General features: G+C 51.1%; 1 protein-coding gene across 4 annotated transcripts in view; it reads right to left on the bottom strand.

The window, feature by feature from the left end:
* Positions 1-1,376: 1,376 nt before the first annotated feature.
* The window catches only part of LOC132338023 (protein CEPU-1), a 366,776-nt gene continuing 349,617 nt past the window's right edge, over positions 1,377-18,535 (bottom strand). For 3 of the 4 annotated variants that reach the window (XM_059867150.1, XM_059867152.1, XM_059867149.1), the window contains 5 exons: positions 9,730-9,864; positions 8,767-8,887; positions 7,064-7,215; positions 4,122-4,154; positions 1,377-2,566 (listed from right to left, as the gene is read on the bottom strand). In XM_059867150.1, the coding sequence (XP_059723133.1) occupies positions 2,466-2,566; positions 4,122-4,154; positions 7,064-7,215; positions 8,767-8,887; positions 9,730-9,864 (542 nt within the window). In that variant the 3' untranslated portion in view covers positions 1,377-2,465. The remainder of the gene's footprint in view (positions 2,567-4,121; positions 4,155-7,063; positions 7,216-8,766; positions 8,888-9,729; positions 9,865-18,535) is intronic. The other variant, XM_059867151.1, reaches the window with a different exon arrangement.

Raw genomic sequence — 18,535 nt, 5'->3', positions numbered from 1 at the left:
CACCTTCCCATCCTTTTTCTCCGTGCTCATCTCTTGGGTTACATCATAGGGTCAAGAAATAAAAAAAGCTCACACAAATCTGTCACACCATCAACAGCAACCAACTTCTGATCCTGCAAATTTGTCAGGTGACCTGAAGAAACTGGCACCCTGGAGGCCACAGTTGAGGATGGGGACCAAACTCACTAAGCAACCTTCCAGCACCACCAAAAACCAAGACACTGACCAAGACAAGGCTCCATGGACAGCAAAATGCACCTACACCCAAACAATCTGCCGTGCTTTGCCTGTATGCAGCACTGCATGAGGAACCCTCTTCCCTGCAGCCACCTCACATCACTCTGTCCCTCCTTCCCACACAGGATTCACTTCAGCTGCTCCACAGGCATCCCCAGCAATGCTTTACAGCTGGGCTAGAGAGCCACACCTGAGCTTAGGGGCACTGAGTGGGGTCCTGAGCAGGGAAACTGGGCACAGCTGTGCCCTACACTGTCTCCATCTACTCACCAAAGCCTTACCTGTGACAGCATTCCTGCTGGGCTCATCGGTGAGGTCCAGGGGCCATCTTTCCAATATTCTCCTGGCCCATTGTGATGACTTGGTGCTCCCATCTGCCCCCCCCCCTCCAGCATCCCTTCCCACATCCCTCCCCATTCCTGGTGGCGCAAGGGGAGAACGCGGAGTGGCCCTGGCCCCCGCAGCAATGAGCACCACAACCAGACGGAGCGGCCACATGGAACAATCGTTTTAATGGATAGGCAGAGAGAGCCCCCTCGCCGCCTGCCTGCCCGCGCCCGGGCCCCCCGCATGCCCCCCGCCGCAGGGAAGGAAAGGAAATTGAAGGAGGAAAACCAATTGCAGGAGAAACCCCCACTGAAATGGACAGCGAGGCAACAGGTCCTGCGCCTCGGCAGGGGCCGGTTGCTTCGTCTTCTTTTTCTCATTTCTTTTGTGTTGTTTTATATATATATATATATATATATATATATATATATATATATATATTTATATATACACACACACACGCGCACACACACACATATACATACACATATATATATATATATATATATATATATATAAAAATATATAAAACTGAGCTATATAGATCTCCCTCTGTCCCTCAGCTCGCTTTATTCCACCGCGAAAAGGCCAGGGCCACGCAGCAAAAAGCGACAGAGAGGGGACCCAGTCCCCCGTGACCCTTTGTCCCTGGTGACCCGAGGGTGGAAAGGCGAGGGGGTTCAGGGATGTGTGGACCGAGACACTTGTCTCGTTGAGAACCAATACACACCTAACTCCATATACAGCATGCAGTAATGGCAGCGGAAGGACCCTGCTGGGAACTGTGGCTAGAACTCTAACAAAAAAGAAAATTATATATATATATATATGTATATTTATATATACTGTATATATATATCCCATAAAAAGATTCAGTATCTCCCTCCACCTCAACGCGCGGCGAGTGTCGTCTGTGCCCTCAGCAGGAACTGTCCAGACGACCGCTTTTGGGCCGGTTTTGGGGGTGTTTCAGCACAGGACTCCTCCTCATCCTCCTCGCCGGGCTCACAAACCTCCTTGGCTGGTTGCCTCCTCGGTAAACAAACTTCTCTCCACTTGCTCCCCCTCTCCTGGATTGGTTTTTTTTTCCTCTTTTTTTTTCTTTACTTTTTTCCCCCTCATTTTTTTTGCATTTCTGTTTTTTAGGAACTAAGAGTTCTAGGCTCGTATCAGAAAATACAATTAATAAAATTAACCATGACTCAGAATCCCTTATCATTCACGATGTCCGCGGATGGTACGATGAAAGCGTGGCTCGACGCCGGTCTCCTTCCTCCCTTTCCTTTCGTGGTGGTGTGGTAACTGTTTGAAGGTCTATATATCTATACATATATATATGTATACATGGAGATAGATATATATATGTATATATATTCTGAAACACAAATGGCGGCACAGTCCATGAGAAGACGGGGAAATCTTGGCAAAGGAGAAAACCCGTGTGTCTGGATGGAGGGTCCCACGGGAGGGAGCAGGCGGGTGGCGACAGTGAAGAGGACAGGGCAGGGGACAAGTGCCACACTCCAATGGCCCCGTCCATCCTCCACGCTGGCCCGTGGCAGAGAACAACGAAAACAGGGGAAAAAAGTGGTAGGGGACAAAAAAGAAAAAAATAGGGTGAAAAGAAAAAGACTCAGTCGCATTGCGTCTTCAGCAGGAAGCCTTGGATTATTAATTTTTTCCCTTTTCTCTCCATTCCAAATTCCCGTTGTGGGTTTTTTTTTTTGCGTGTTTTTCCTCTCTCCCCCTCCCCCAGGTGGCCTGGCCGGATACTCTCTCAATTCTTATGATTATTTTCGGAAACGGTGAACACTTCTTCTTCTTCTTTTCTTCCTCTCCTTTCTGCTCGCACTCGCTGGCCGTGGTCGTCGCTGCCGCTACTCCGCGGGCTGGCTCTGGGGTCAAAACTGGCGGGCGAGGTGGGCGAGCGGGAGGAGCAGCAGCCACGCGCAGCCGCTTCGCCGCCACGCGCCGTTGTTCCCGTCGTGCACTGCACCAGGGCCTGTGGGAAGGGACAGGAACACCCACCATGGTTGGTCACAAAGTCAACAAATAGCAGAAACCATGAAATAAAGATTAAAACCAAAAAAAAAAAAACAAAAAAACCACGCTATTTGGGGCCCCCGGTGGCGTTGCACGTGGTGGGATTGCTCTGAGAGTTCTCTGGGTGTCCCCCTCCATCTGTGCTGTTTCAGGAACATGGGAATGGTCATCCCTGTCCCCACAAATGCTGATTTTTGGGACAAGATCCTCTGTGGTCCCTTCTGAGCCTGAAGTCCCACTCCCAAGCCCGCTTCCTGTGCACCACCACCATCCGACCTCCCTCAGCCCCCTTCACTGTCCTCCAAACTGGTCCCAGTTTTCCAGCCACACTTGTAGGGGAGATGACAGTTTTTGCCCAGCACATTCTGCCCACCCCAGGGTGACCACCTTGTTGCCCTCTAGTGTTCCCTGGGAGGGACAGTAACCACCTGCCCACCCTGCAGAGACCCTGGCAGCAGCACTACATTGAGGACTTGGTGTTTTGCACCTCTTCAATGTCTCTGTGGGGCTCAGTATGGGCCCAGACCACATCAAGGAGATGGGATGAGGAGGGTAGTCAAGAAGAGCCAAGCCCACCCATCAATGGGGACAACAAGAAGTGAGGAGTTCAAAGCTCACTGTGAGAAAGAAAGGATGTGGAAGGTGTCTTAGCCAATGGCTTTCCCCAAAACACCCATTTTTTCACCAAATAGTTGGCCCAGGAGAAGACTAAGGTGGAAAAAGACCTCAGGAAGGCATCCATGCTCGTGCCTTGTGGACACAGAGCTGACCACAAGGTCTGATTCACAACTGGTTTTGAAACCCCAGGACATGTCCCCTCCCTTCAAAACCTGACCGGGGCACTGAGCATCAGTAAGCATCTGGTTTCCCACCAGTAACACTCTCCAGCACATTCAGACACCTCACACCTCACAAATCCAGGACTCACACACTGCCTCCACAGACATCTACAAGTCATCCCCAGGACTGACCACTCGATTAATCCCAAATAAAGCCACCCGAAAATCAAGATGACACCAGGCCAGTTGGCCGGACAGTAAGATTGCACAGCAGAGAGCTAGCTGTCCTGGCTAGGAATAACACCAGGAGGGGGACCAAATGCCTGTCCACCCCTATCTCATCCCATTAAAAGGCACTAGAAGCCTCCCAGAGGAGGAAGGACCTGCCACAAAGCCCACTTACACAGTAGCCTTGGAAAGCAGCCCATAGACATCCCTGCTGTGCCCTGGCAATGGAGAGGGAGCAGGACACCATGGGATGGGGACAGGCATGCAGAGGGCACAGACCACCACCAGACAGGCACAGTAGGCTGCCAGGGAGGGGGCAGGATGGGAGGGTTCTAAGAAAGCCCTGATTCATCCCTACACCAGTGAAAGCAGTGGGCTTGTGGGGCAGGAGATCCAGGTGGTGGGTGCTGTGGCTCCCACTGAGATGAGTTGTGGTGGGAGCCGGAGGGGCCCAAGGAGAACAGCAGGGGAAGCACTGGCATTGTAGGGGACCCCCAAATTACTGACCTTTCCAGGGTGTCAGAGCAGTAGTTGTCTCTTCTAAAAATTAAAGAACAAGGGAAAGTTAAGGCAAAAGGGCAATGGAAAGCGCAGGCTCGAGACACCTCCCTCAGCCTGCCCTCGACCTGGGGTGGGAAAACCAGAGGATGGGGTAGAAATGGGATCTGTTGCCCAAATCACACCCCACCACTGTGGGGCCATGGTCCCCTCGTCTCTGAGATGAGATGAATATGGGACCTCAGACCTGGCAAAGCCTCTAGTTGCCCCCTATGCAAAAGGCAAAGCACAGGGGCTGGGATATGGGGATGCAGGGGGTTCAGCTCTCCCCTGCGAGTTCAGGGCCCATCCCTCTTGCTAATCCTGTAACATCCTAAAAAGATTTATGGCCTGACAGCTGCCTCTGGGAGCAACGTAGATTGTGTGATGGGTGAGAAGCAGAGGGTTGGTTTTTTCCCCAACTCCACAGAATGATGTGGTTTCCCTGAGCACTCTATCACATCCCAGACAGCACCAAATGAGCCGCTGAATGAGGCGGCAGGTCTGGAATAACGAGTGCTACATGTTAAATAAAGCACTAGTTGACCTCCATGAAAAATTAGATTAAAAAAAGGATTAAAAGATGAATGCTACATTAGCCTCTCTCACAACCCCAAAAAGGCTCATGTCACGGTACCTGCACAGATGAAACCTCCATTTGTGGGGGAAAAAATCCAAAACACTCAGCTTCAGGGAAAAAGCGCCACTCACAAAATTGTCCCCTAAAACCTCACAGAAGAGACATTTCTCATGCACAGGTAGTGCAGCCACTGCTTCCACTTCCCTCTTATCTTGCATTAAATAAATAAATATGTTGATAAATAAAGACACAATAATCCCCAGATTGAAGATACTGGTTGCTTAGGGATGGGTAAGCTCAGGCCTATGACACCTGGGGCCATTACATTCCTGGTAATTTGGGAGGGATTGTTCCTGGGGGTGCTGGGGAGCCCTGCACCAGGAGATGGGGGACCCCCACATGTCACAGTCTCAGGGAACTGTCATCTCCCAAGGGGACTCAATTATCAAATATTGAATGGATCTTTCAATCAATGCAGCCTTTATGGAAATTATGGGTGGCCAAAGGGCTCTGATTTCACTCCCTGATGGGATTCACAGTCAGACCACAAAGCTAAGGAGAGATCACAAAATAAGCTTAAATTTTTGTGGGATGCTTCCCGGCCTCCCACCTGATCCTGCCATAGCAGCATGTGTCCCACAGATGGGTTAGAACCCAAGAAACCAAGAGCTCTTCAGCAGGGAGATGTCATCTTTACTTTTAGGCTGTTCATCCAGCCTGGATCTGCAGATGCCAAACTGAAGGCTCCCACTAATGAAGATTTTAACCTTATAAACACATTGGAAAACTGCAACATCACAGCTAAGAATGTGGCTCAGGCTATGTTGAGCACTTGGCACGGCCACTATGCGCCTGCAGAACAGTTGGAGCCAGGCCTGGGTAGCTTTGCAGTGCCAGAGGTGTTGGCCTCCCCAAAACATGGGGTTATTGGATTACCAGGAAGGCTGGCTGGGAACAGAACTGAGATAGTTCCTAAGCAACATTAATGATGGCTTAGCACAGGTGAACCTTCATCACATACAGCTTGGACTTCGCTGGGGGAGCAAATGGGTCTGAGCATGCAATATGGGATGAACTCCTGTCACAGCTCAGGGGAACCTGGCACAGCTGCCAGTACCAGTGGCAGGGGAGGATAAGCCTGTCCTGTGATGCCACCCTGACCCTACAGCTGTGGTGTGGCCCGTGGAAAAGCCCAACATCCCTACCATCCTTAAACAAACTGTGCCCTTGGAATCCATCCAACCCCTCCCCAAGACATGGACAGCACTTCCCAGGATCTCCACCTGCCTCCCACTGCCCTGGCACACTCCAGAATCCAGAACACACTGTGGGATTGTTCCCTGTCCCAAGATGCTTTGTATGGCCAGGGCACAGACTGCCTTGAGCCATCCCTGAGGGACCTGGGGACGAGGAAGGCTCATCTGTCACTCTGCTCTACTCCCTCTGACCTTACAATAACGAGACAAGGAGATGACCAGGCACAACAACTGAGTGGCAAGGAGGAGGACAATGTTGGGGAGAGGCTGGAGGTCCCCAATCCCCACTTGTCCTGTATGGTTCAGCTGCAAGAACCACACACCCCATACCCCAGCAGGGAAATATCCCCAAGCAGTGGCCAGGGATGAGATCTGTCATCCATTCCTGACTCCTGGAGAGCACAGCCCCTGCTCTGGTTTTGCTGCCCCCTGAAGAGGTTTGTCAAATATGTCAATCAATCACAGCCCTTCCCATCCATAAGCAGTGTCAGCATTGCTCTCATCCCAGCTCCAGCATGCAGGGAAAACAGTCCTGGGACAAGGGTACAAACCTTCTCCTCCTTCCTGCCCTCCACACCTTCCCATCTCCCTTGGTACCTCCAATAAGGATATCTGCTTGTCAGGAGCAGAAAACATGACCTGGAAGGTGATGGGGCAGGGAGCCTGTTTGTTCTCCCATGGGAATGGGGCAGCAATGACACTGAGCAGCATCTCGCCTCCCACCCATCGACACAGGGGGTTGCCTTCACACCAAGGCTCTCCCAGGTACTCATCAGAGCAAGATGGAAACCTGCAGCCAGCTCCTAACTTTGCATTCATGGCAGATCCCAAACACAGTGCCAAACACCTCTGAATTGTGGGAAACACTGGACCTGGATCAGGAGGCAACTTTGGATGTTTTCTCCTTCCCAAGGACTCACCACAACCTCCAGCCCACATGCCAAGGACAGAAAGGACCAGCAGCAAATACACATCTTCCCCAAAAGACATGGGAGACCCTTCCCATGTCTCTGCCACCGGTGGTGTCACTGTGAAGCCATTCCCCCTTCCTGGCTGATTCCCTCAGCCCCACTCACCGTAGAGGATCATGCTGGCATTGGTGTTCCCTAGCTGGTTGGAGGCTACGCAGGTGTAGTTGCCGTAGTCCTGCTCGGAGACGTTGAAGAAGGTCAGTCTGGAGAAGAAGGCTTTGTTCTCCACTTTCAGCCCTTTCTGTCCTTCAGCCAGTCTGGGAGAAAAGAGGAATGGGAGGTCACGGGGGTAACATCAGGAAGGGAAGTGCTCACTGTTTTCCATGCCCAGTTATCCTCTGGTTGTGCCTGTGAGAGGGGAGATGGAGCTTGGGAGACGAGGGAGAGGGGAAGGTGTTGGGAAAGGTAAGGGAGATGGATGCTGTTCTGCTGGGTCTCCAGCTGCCAGCCCATGCCAGAGGCATGCTCACTGCTGCAGGTCATGGGATGGTGCTGGGACTTGCCAAATGCTTTGCAGAGAGAGGGATGATCCCGTGCCTGAGGAGAGAATCTGGAAAAGGCTCATTCCCACCCTACAGAAGAGCCTGATTTCCCTCTCATGTCCTCAGTCCTCTCTGTTCTGCAGAATGCCTTCTGTGACTTTCCTCTCCTCTCATCCCTGTGCGTCCCCAGTGAGTGCTGCAATAGGCACACACCACAGCAAGCAGTCTTCTCAGCCAGCACAAATGCTGAAGCATTGACCAAGTGCTTGGGCTTCCCTGAACTGGTGTCCCCATCCTGCTTAGCTCCTGCAGCTCTTGCTTGCTAATTCCTCACGGGAAGTGCTGGATTCCCATTATGATCCATGCTGGGTGCTGATCAGGCGGGCTGAGCCTGCTCCTGCCGCTGCTCCGCAGGCCCTCGTGATCTGACCTAGTTCTGAGCAGAGCCTTTCATCTGCCACACAAACATCCGCAGCTTTGTACACTCTGCTGCTCCTTTCCTCTCCAACCGAGTGAGGCAGGCAGACCCAGAATTTCCTCCAGCTTCTGGATCATTTTTCTGGCCAAAACATCCCTCCTTATCAGTGACCGGTGTGGCTTGTCCTTTGTTTGGCCACACCATGGCACCTCTGGGCTAATCAACACAAAAATTGGTTAAAACCATTTTGCCTGGGGTCAGGGAGGAGGCAATTTCTCCAGAGTAGGACCTACCCTAGGCTGTGCTGCACCACTTCTCATTCCCCAACCATGTCCCTGTGCTTTGGCAGAACACAGAAGTTGCATGTTGATCTAAAAGGTTCATTTTCACCCCAAAGCAGGGCAGGCTGTCTCTGAGGTATAGCACTACATTCCTTTTGCTTTTCCAAGAGCTGCCTTCTGGCCAAAGCATTTAAAGAGATGTCAGAGATTTCATCCACTCTTAAGTGCCTGGATTTGTGCTGCCAATATCCATTTTGGACATTATGCTTCACCCAAGAAGGGATTTACCACACCACCTTCACACAGAGGCACGGGCAGCAACAATCCTCCCCCAGTGAGGGCTGAGAGAGGTTCCTGGGAAAATCCATCTCCACAAATTTGATGAGTTAAATAAAAAACCTGTAATAATCCTGGGTGGTGGTGGTGGCAGTTCCAGCTGTGGCTGCTGGCTGCCTGATGGAATGCCTAGATTTTCCCCAGACAAGCACAACCTGCTGCTGTCAGGGGGATCTGCCTCAGTATCCAAACCAGACTTGTGCCAAGGGTTATGAGCCGAAGCTGCTGGACCTGGGTGCAGCCCACATGGGGTCGGTGTCTTCCCCCCAGTCGTGCCCCCCAGGCTCTTACCGCTTGTCATCTTTGTACCACTGGAAGTCAGCAGAGGGGACGGCGGAGGCCTCGCACAGCAGGATGCCCTTCTGCCCCACTGGCACCCCGGTGCTCTTCGCATCCGAGATGTATGGAGGGTCTGCGGGGAGAGGGGAAATCTGGGGTGAACACCCAGCAGCCTTTGGGACTCCTATCTGTCTTGGTTTACAAGACAGGTGTCTGATAGGGAAGGCAGAAAAAGCCTCCTTTGGAAAGGAGAATGAAAACCCCCTCCCTCCCTCCCTCCCTCTGAATTATTAGAATCGTGAAATCAAGGGGCTCTCAGGCAAAGATATGGGAATAGCAATAACAGTTCTTTACTGGTACGTATAACAAAGCAAACAAACAACAACTACGGCACTATCCCTGCCCCTTGCTCCTCAAGATTTCCTTTCTCTCCCCGCACGTGAGCAGGAGCCAAAATAATCTCTGAGCCCATTCTCAGCTCCTGCCACTCTGGTGCTGCTGTACAGAGGTTTTCAGGTTCATGGGGGTTCTCTTCCAGAAACAACAGACCCCCTACTCATGGTTGTTACATATCCAGCTAATGGAGTGACCAGAGAGGGACTTAGGAGGGTCTTTGTGTATGTCTAAACATGAAATACGCTGCTTCCTTCCTCTCTCTCATTTTTTCTAACAGAAAAAAAAAAATTCTATTTACTGCTCACTTCTCTCCTCTCCTCAGAGGTTATCAGCACAGCATCTCTTCATGGGCAAAAAACCCAGGTTGATGGAGACAGCTGAGGAGGAGGTGGTGGGAAAAAATGGAGCTTGAAAAGAAGGGGAAAATAGGGCAAAACACCACCTGCTCAGCAGAACTGCTGCCGCCTGTCTTGCTTTGGGGCCTTTGTGCGCCTCACTTCTAGGAGCCACTCCCTTGTGGGGCAGAACAGTGACCCTCTGCAGCCCCACCCCTGTCCCCTGATGGCCCCAGGGACTCACAGTTGACGGTGACTTTGACTCGCTGGACGACGGGCGCTGAGACATCGTTGGAGGCGCTGCACTCGTACTCTCCCGACTGCTCCCGCGTGATTCCCGTGATCTCCAGGTACTCATCCTCACTGATGAAGCCCACGGCTGAGGAGGCAGAGACAGAGAGCCCTGAGTGATGGGGAGGCACGAACAAACCTGTGCCCGCTGGCTGCTCACCATCTGTGAGCATGTCACTCTGCACTAGGACACCCAGCCTGCCGGTCCCAGCCCGGAATGCCCTTGTGCCTGTGCCCCTCTGTTCCAAGAAAATCATTGCCAGAAAGGTTTCTGCAAAAACTGGACTGCTCCAACAGCTCTGGCCTCACTGAGAGCATCACTTGCTGGAGATAATGTTCTTTGATAGGCTCAGGATAGGCAAAGTGGGCAAACCTGCACCCTGCAAAATGACCTGAGCTCACCTCTGCACATCCCCCCTGCTGGGAGATTCCTCCAGGCTAACTCAGCTCACATGACACCCTGCTCTAATTTTTCAGCTTCAATTAATTCACAACAAGTCTATTCCCATAAGTGGTGGTGCCAGCACCTCCCTTTAGCTGAACCACCTCATCCCTGTGCCACCCCAGGCTCATTTCTGGGGGAGCTGCACTTGTCTCCTTCTTCCCCATCCAGGCTGCTGTGCAGCTTCTTGTTTCACTCAAAGCCAGAAAGATGCAATCAGTGGCATTTTCTCACTCTGGCATCTTTCAGCCTCCATTCCTTGCAGGAGCTCTCTTTATTTTGACACACTCCTCGAAAAACATAGAGTGCTTGGCTGGCCGGGAGCAGGTTGGGGCACAAGACTGCCCAGGTTCTTCCTCCAGACAAGCAGCAAAAATTACTTTTTGCAGTCCCCAGACAGAGACAACTTCTCCCTTTCCTGTTGTTTACATCTCCCCACTGGATCTCCTGCAGCCAGGATGCTGTAATTACTGCACGGAACATCTCCAAGCCCTGTGTCACACTTAATATTCCTATAAATTTTAAACGGTAGTCCTTGGTACATATGTGTGGCAATTGGTGTCATATTTTAATTAGGCTTGCCCTACACCATCTGAAATTAATAATAGCTCGAATTACCAGTGTAATTTATAAATTAACATTGCTGCAGCATTAGGAAATAAATTAGCTCTGGACAGCTGTTTCTGGGAGTGAGTGCCAATGGCAGAGAGGCCAAGCACAGGTCCCTGGTCCCCAGGGGGATGCCGTGAGCTCGGCCAGCCCTGGCTTCCCACCCGGATACCGCTGTCTGTGCTGGCGTGACCTGATGGGCCACAGCTCACTGCGCTTGACCAGTCAACCATGTGCATCCTGCTCCCAACAAATGTATGCAAAATCCACACGTGGGAGGCTCCCAGCAGGGCACACACCACTGCATCCCACTGGCTGGTGCTTTTATGGCATCTCTTCCCACACTGCAGGAGTAGAGTGGTCAGACTCCACCACCCACCACGGAAAGACCCGAGCAGCACCAACTGTAATCCCCTGGAACAGCTCAACACTGAGCACCCCAGGCATCTGCCAGGATCCTGCTGCTGCAATGCCAGGTGCCACTATTGTCAACTCAAACTAGTGCAAATATGCTTAGCCGCAATGAAATCCCACCTTGGCTCTCTCTCCCTGCACCAGAACTCACAGCTGCCACCTCCACACAGCATCCCCGGGACTCTGCATGGCCAGTGCTCCCTGAACAGAGGACCCCATGCATGCACACACACATCCCACCTTTCCAGCTGACCTAACTGGGAAGGCAGCCCTGTGAGCTTTGCAAAGGAGTGAAGTGAGTTTTCCTGTTGATGAATTGCTGACATCCACCGGTGTCCTCAGCCCTGTGCTGAAATTCCCACCCGAGTGGCTGGTGGTACAAACCGCTGAGCTCATCAGTACTTAGTGCAACTGAAGGGTGAGATATGAAGGCGTTACCCCAAAATCAATATCCTTTAGAGACACAAAAATTACAGCTTTACATCCAGTGGCCCTGCGGCACTGCAAAAAAGAAAGGAGAGAGGGGGGAAAAAAATTCCCTTTTGTGGCTGACCTAGAATCAGCTTCTCTGTAGCACAGCGCTGCCTGCTGATAAAGTAAGGACACAGCCGGTGGCCTTCAGATGCTCCATGCACAAATCTGACTCTGGGTTGTGCAAAGGCTCAGATAACACTGCTTCCCAACTCACCAAAGGGCCTTTCCCAAGTTCCAGAGTCAGCTCACACACGGCAAGAATTAGCTCTTGCCATAGTCAAGCCATAATTTGTGTGCCTGGTTTGATCAGGGAGCAAAGCAGCTCGAGTGCATTTGTTCCCCAGCAAAAGACTTCATTAAAGTACCTGTGAGGGTCAGATTTCTACCTGCAAAAGCTCAGGAAACTGGGGGATGAAGTGTGTGTGCGTTCCACTGAAGTCTGAGATATGTGCATGGTAATCAGCTGATGGAGAGGCAGAGCTCGAAGTTCAGGGACTCAGGGTCTGGCATCCTGGGAATTTGGCTACAGCCAAACAGAGCCTGCCCCTGACTGAGACAGGATGCTCTGAGCTGGAGATGACTCCTGTTTCTGTCCTGTGCACAACCTGATGTAAGTCATGTTCAGATGACAATAGCATTAGGGATAACACCCCTGCAAGAGGCTCTGGCCCAGGGATGCCTCCTTAGTGCCCGCTACAGCATCTCAAATATTTAGGTGACATAAAGAGTCCCTACCCCCTGGTAAAGCAGGTGACACCAAGTGACTAAGACAACATTCCTCCACCCTCTTCTATACAAGTGGCTTCACAGGAAAAACAGATCTGTAAAGCTGCTTTACTCTGTGGGACCACATCCTGGAAGCATCTGGAACTTGGGAATGCTCAGAGCAAGGCTTGACCAGAGCCCTGTAGCTCCAGGAGCTCTGCCAGAGATACCAATCCTTCTCTGCCTGAACTGATGGTGGGAACTTTCAAGGCTGTCTCTGCTTGAGCACAATTAGGAGCTGAAATATTGCAGGAATTAATGGAGAGCTCTCTCATCTCCTTAGGAGCTAGAAAACTAGCACAGCCAGCACCCATCATTATTATTATTAATACTAATAATATAATACAGGCTAGAAATGGAATGCCCATGGACAACGCACAAGTGTAATCCTTGCTCATGAGCCAAGGATGATGAATTAACCCTGTGTGAGCAGGGGAGATGGACTCAGGGAGCCTGAGTCCCTGTGCTCAGTGAGCAGAAGGCTGCACACAGACCACCACCAACTATTTGGGACCTGCTCTGCAGATCTCTGGTAAAAGCCTCAGGGAATGGGAAGTTTGACCATCATGGCAGTGGAGGAGCCACAGAGGCCAGGTCCTGGTGTGGCACAGAGCACCAAGGCAGCCCCACAGATGGCCAAGCTGTGCTTGGGGTGCCACACAGCATGGATGAGATGAGGTGTGGGCAGACGCCTCCTGCATCCATATTCCTCCTCCATGCCTTTCTTCTTCCTTCACTTCTCCTCACTTTCCCATCCTGACTCATCTCCCTTCTGACTCCTCCTCCCCATTTGCTTCCATTGAGCCTCTGACAAGATAATAACTCACCAGAAAGTGAACACATGTTCCCAAATTAATTACATGCCACTGTCCCCTGGCTCACTGTTGCAGCCATGTTCAGGTCTCTAGGACACTGCTCACAGCTTTCCCTGGCTGAAGACTGCCTGTGATGCCATTGAAAAACCTTCCTTGGAGCTCTTCCCTGTGTCCATACCAACTCCCTGCACCTCAGATCAAGCTGAGCCAGCCCAGCCACCCAGGGCTGCAAGATTTTCACCTCTAAAGCCCAAAGGCACAACCTCAACAGTGGTCCCACAATAGGTTTGGTCTCTGGGTGCTCAAAGTCCCACCAGTGATCCCGAAGCACTGCCCTGCCCTCTACACTGTGCTGCTGCATTTTCCAGGCACTGATCCCAGTGGCCAGGATGAGCCAAAGAAAGAGAATATTTTATGGAGATAATTTTATTAAAATGTTTACAACAATGCAGATATTGACATCTCGCTTCAATCAATAGCACAATTTATTGTCCTTCAAGGTGAACATTAAGCCAAGCTGCCCATTAGTCAATATTTACCTCCAAGGTCTATAAATCTTTATACGGGCTTCAGCGGATGTTGACAGCAGCTGATTCCAGATAAGTAAAAGTAAGAGCGTGAAACATTGCTCCTTTTGGAGGTGAAATAGTAACTAGTTAATTACAGTCCCTACAGCAATTCTCAACTATCAATTTATGGCTACTTCTGGCAATAAAAATTAACATTGTGCAGACTCCCAGCTCCGAGTGACGCACTAAACCCGAGAGCCATATATTTCAAACGTCACCCCGATGCGGTGCTGATGGCCATCCTATAACAGTTTATGGTAAATAAATAAAGCACACAAAGGTAATAAGAGAATTGTTGGCACCTGAGACCCACTTCACCTCTACTTCATGCAGCAGCGAGAGGAAAAGTGCTGCTGGGATGGGAGCAGGATGGGAGATTTAGTAGAATCAGAGCAGATGGGGAAATAGGTGGAGAAAAGAACCACCCCAAATCACCCCAAATCCATCTCAAAGGAGGCAGGACACAGCCCCAGGTGGGTGGGTAAACAAGAGCTAAGGCTGCCACCAGTACATGCCCCAGCCAAACTGGGGGGTGCACCTGCTTCACCTCTTATTAACAACTATTACCCTCTCCTGATGGCTCATTAACACATAAGGAACAAAGTTCAGGCATTTCTGAAATTCCCTTCCCCATTTTTGTTTGATCAGGTGAATGACCCCAGTTAGGGCAGCTTCTCCTCTGTGCACCCCCTCTTTTCAGCCCCTCTGTGCCAGCTTGAAGCTGCCACACTCCAGTGGACAAAGATTAGGGATAATTAACCTGCTGGAAACCATCCAGCGCAATCATTCAAAAAATGATTTTTTTTAAGATTACCCTATCGACCCAGACAAACTCCTCTCCTCCTCTTGTGGATATTGCATCCCTGAACTGCAGGCTCAAGCCCATTTCTATCTGTGACCCCCCCTCAGCTGAGCAATCCATTTAGGAAGCACACCTACATGAGGTACAGGGTGCACACCTCCTGTTCTTCATGTTCACAAGCCTTCAGAAGCGGGACTGTCTCCCCAGAAACGGGCACACAGCATATCAGAGTCTGTGTCGCGCTTACACGGGGCCAAGCCACTGTTTTTGAAGTTTCCCAATGACAAGGAAGGAAATCTCTCCTCTGACATGCTTTTCCATGTTAATGAGCATTTTTCCACGGCCTGATGTTGTGCAAAGCCCCAGGGGATGCTGCACTCGCTGCCTGGCACTGCACAGCACTCAGGGATGTGGGAGCTTGGCAGGAGCTCATTCCACTGCTGCAGTCTGAGGTCCCTCCTCATCCTCATGCCCAAGGGGTGGTGACCATCACCAGTTGTGCCTGGTGTCACCAAACAGAGAGAAAACATCATGTTTTCCTTACTCAGACCTTTTATTACCTTGGATTTGGGGAACTCTCACAGCCAATTTTGCTCCTTGTTTGTGGCAGCACAGCTTTGAAGGAGAGGGATGACCATAAAATCCTTGACTTAAAGTCCTGCTTCTCCACTGGAATCAGTGTCCCCTCCTCCCTGGGGCTGTAGGAGCCTCTCCTTGCCTGTGGCCATGCAGTGCTGTGGCTTTTCTTCCCCTTCCAACTCTCTAGGGCATAGGTGAGCTGAGGGTGCCTTGAATTTTGCTCCAAAATACAATGGAGGACCTGCCCAGGCCTGATTTTGTGCTGACAGTAGCACAGGTGACTATTTCTGAAGCTTGCATCTATGGCTGCCCATGACCCCAGGATCAGGACACAGGGATTTTGACAGGCATATTCCAACAAGGAGCCGTCACGAAGGCAGGAAAGACACATTCTTCAACTTCTTGCTCAGTGCAGAGCTAGAGCTAAGACAGGACCCACTTTTGTGGCTCCGTTTGCTCAGTGCATCCCTGAGATCACCCTTGGGGCTCATATCTCACACAACAACTCTGATATTTAACTATTAGGTGGGCACATGCCACACATCTCACTAGTCACTGGGACAGGTGACCTGCAGATACCTTCCAGATGCCACCACATCCCATGGTCACTCAGCCTGTGGTTGCACATAGTCAATATATTGGCATGAACTCCAGAGACAGCAAAAGCAAGGCACTGGGGCCCTGAGCAGCCTGGTCTAGTGGAGGGTGACCCTGTCCATGTCAGAGTGTTGGAATGAGATGGTCTTCAAGGTCCCTTCCTACCCAAACCAGTCTCTGACTCACTGCCATGCCCTCCCCTGCATGTTCCAGGGACACCTGCCCACTTGCTCACCCCACCGATGCTACGCAGAGCTGCCAAGTCGCCTGAGCCATCCATTATAGCTCCATTGTGAAGAGTTTTTAGCTTAAAAGTCCTTGAAAGTTTCCCACTGTGACTCGTTAAACAAGATCTTTTTCACTTTCCCTCTATTCTCCGCTAACAATATTTATACTCATTTCTTTTATTGAAATCTATCTGCCGCCTGTTCTATTAAAGCCACCTGAGTGGCAGCTCCTATTCTCCGGGAGCCTGCAGCCCATCTATTCTCCAGACAATGAGGTACAAGCAGTCTATCTTCTATTGTGCTTCCTGGCCTTCGGCTCTCAAATCTTCCATCTCAAAAAGGCATGTCAGAGACGCCTCCATGCAAAAGATTGGAATCCCGGGTTGTGGGGGCTTCCCAGTGTTGGCCGGGCTTGCTGTCCTCCCTCTCTGGGTGAGCCCCTCCAGGGAGATGCTGCTGTGGCACCTGTGATCCCTCAGGGATGCATCTCCCCCATCCCTGCACATCCTCAGTGTGGATTGTGGCATCAGCCAGTGCACGGCTCGCTGCTGCCGAGGTTTTTGCACGTCTCAGACAACTTATTTGTTACCAGGAATAAAAGAGGAGCATTAAACCTTTTGTTTGCAAGAAGTAGTTCCTTGGGAAATAAATGGATTATGGAAATTAATATTTAAAGAAACAAAACAAAACAACTCAGGGACCAACCACCCTTGAACGAGGCTCTAACTCAGGAGTAAATGAGTCGAATAAAGAATGAGCTCTTTTATTTCGGTGAGAGGGAGAGCTCAGAGGCAGCTCAAGGCTCGGCAAAGTGGCAGCGACTGTCTTCAGCCTCTCCCAGCCTCTGCCTCCTCCTGGGGTGCTGGTAAGGACACTGGACCCCAGGAAAAGGTCCAGGGGGCACGTGTCACCCTGTTAGATCAAATTAGCAATGGCTGCAGTTCACAAAGAGCTTAGTGTCAGATTTGCAGCAAAGATGGGTGCAGGGCTGGTTTGAGGGCAGCTGTTCTTAATGACACCCACCCATTATCACCAGCATGAGCTGGATCCCTTTCTCCTTGGCCCTGGAAAGGAAAGGGTGACCCTTGTGGTGACACTGGCAGGGACTGACGCTCCAGAAGCTGTGACTGGCATGGAGCCACTTCCCACGGAGCTTTTCTGCCTCCTTGCAAAAACAAATGCAAAAGGTACATGAAAATCAATGTTGAGGCTCCCACGGAGCCAAGCCTTCTCCAGAGAGCTCCTGAGGAGACAGCATCTCCCAGCAGCTCCTGCCTGAGCACCAACACTGCTCCTGGCACCACTCTTCCTTCCACGGTCTCTTCCACAGCCCAGAGCATCCAATCAGGTGCCCAACACAAAGTCCTCTTCCTTCCTTTCCTTACCCCTCCTTCCTCCCTGTGGTTTTTTCCCCCGTAGCTGCTTCCAAGGTGAGAGAGGACAACGTTGCTGGAATGAAAGATTCTCCTGCATGCCCTCTCCCAGCAGCGGCCCTAATTCATTTTTCATGGCCCCTTGCAGTGACAAAAGCCGCTGCTTCTCTCTTGTAAGCGTGCGCCATGCAATAAGTCAAAGCTGATGTGCATTTTCCCCCTGGGTGCCGAAGCTGTGCTTTTGATTTAATTTGTCCTGTTGTTTGGCGCTCAGCCTTCGCCAGTGAGTTCCTCTGGAAAGGTGGGAAGTAGGGCCCCATCCATGTGGAGGGGCTGCCTAACAGATGGGGTACAGTGGGTAGTGGTTAAATAATTTGTTGCAATGCTACCAAGATGTTGGAGAGCGACAGATGCTGCTGGAGAAAATCGCTCAAACACGCATCCTGTTTGTGGGAATGCTGCTCCTCCATTAAATCCTGTCGCAACTTGGCTCCTCTGGCGCTCATCCCATTTCTGGCAGCTTCCTCGCTGGCTCTAGGAGAAGCTGTGGTGCACAGGGCTTGGCGCAGAGAGCAGGAACCAAGGTTGCTCCTGCCTGTGTATCTGCAGGTGCTTTGCAAAGAACCGGAAAAAATTCCGTGGGAGATCCACCACATCCCTTCCCAACAACTCCATGTCACCACATTGCTGTACAGGACAAAGCATTCCCAGCCCCTGCCAAACTCGAGGCACCCTGCTTTCCTCTGGATTCGTGTGAAAAAGAGCTGCTGGCAGCCAGGACCAAAGGGTCCCTCTGGCTGGAAATTTAAACCCCAAGGCTTTCTCCGCAGGACAAGCTCTTAAGAAGCAATTGCAATGCAAAGCGTTAAATGGTTGTAACCTCGGTTAAGCCGTATTTCAGCCGCATTAGGGAAATATCCCTCAGATGGGAAGCAAGTGGCATAATGGCATTAGAGTAAAAAAAATAAGCATCAAGTGCTGGCTAAATCCATCCCCAGTGCTGGCAAGAAGTCATGGGGATCTGGGAAACTTTCCCTTCTCCACGCATATTCCAGCAGGCAGCTCATGGCAAGCCCGGACTCTGTAGCTGCCA

This window comes from Haemorhous mexicanus, chromosome 24, assembly GCF_027477595.1.
Source record: "Haemorhous mexicanus isolate bHaeMex1 chromosome 24, bHaeMex1.pri, whole genome shotgun sequence".
Classification (NCBI taxonomy): domain Eukaryota; kingdom Metazoa; phylum Chordata; class Aves; order Passeriformes; family Fringillidae; genus Haemorhous; species Haemorhous mexicanus.
Note: the sequence above shows the minus strand (reverse complement) of the source record. Positions and strands in the feature narration are given on the sequence as shown.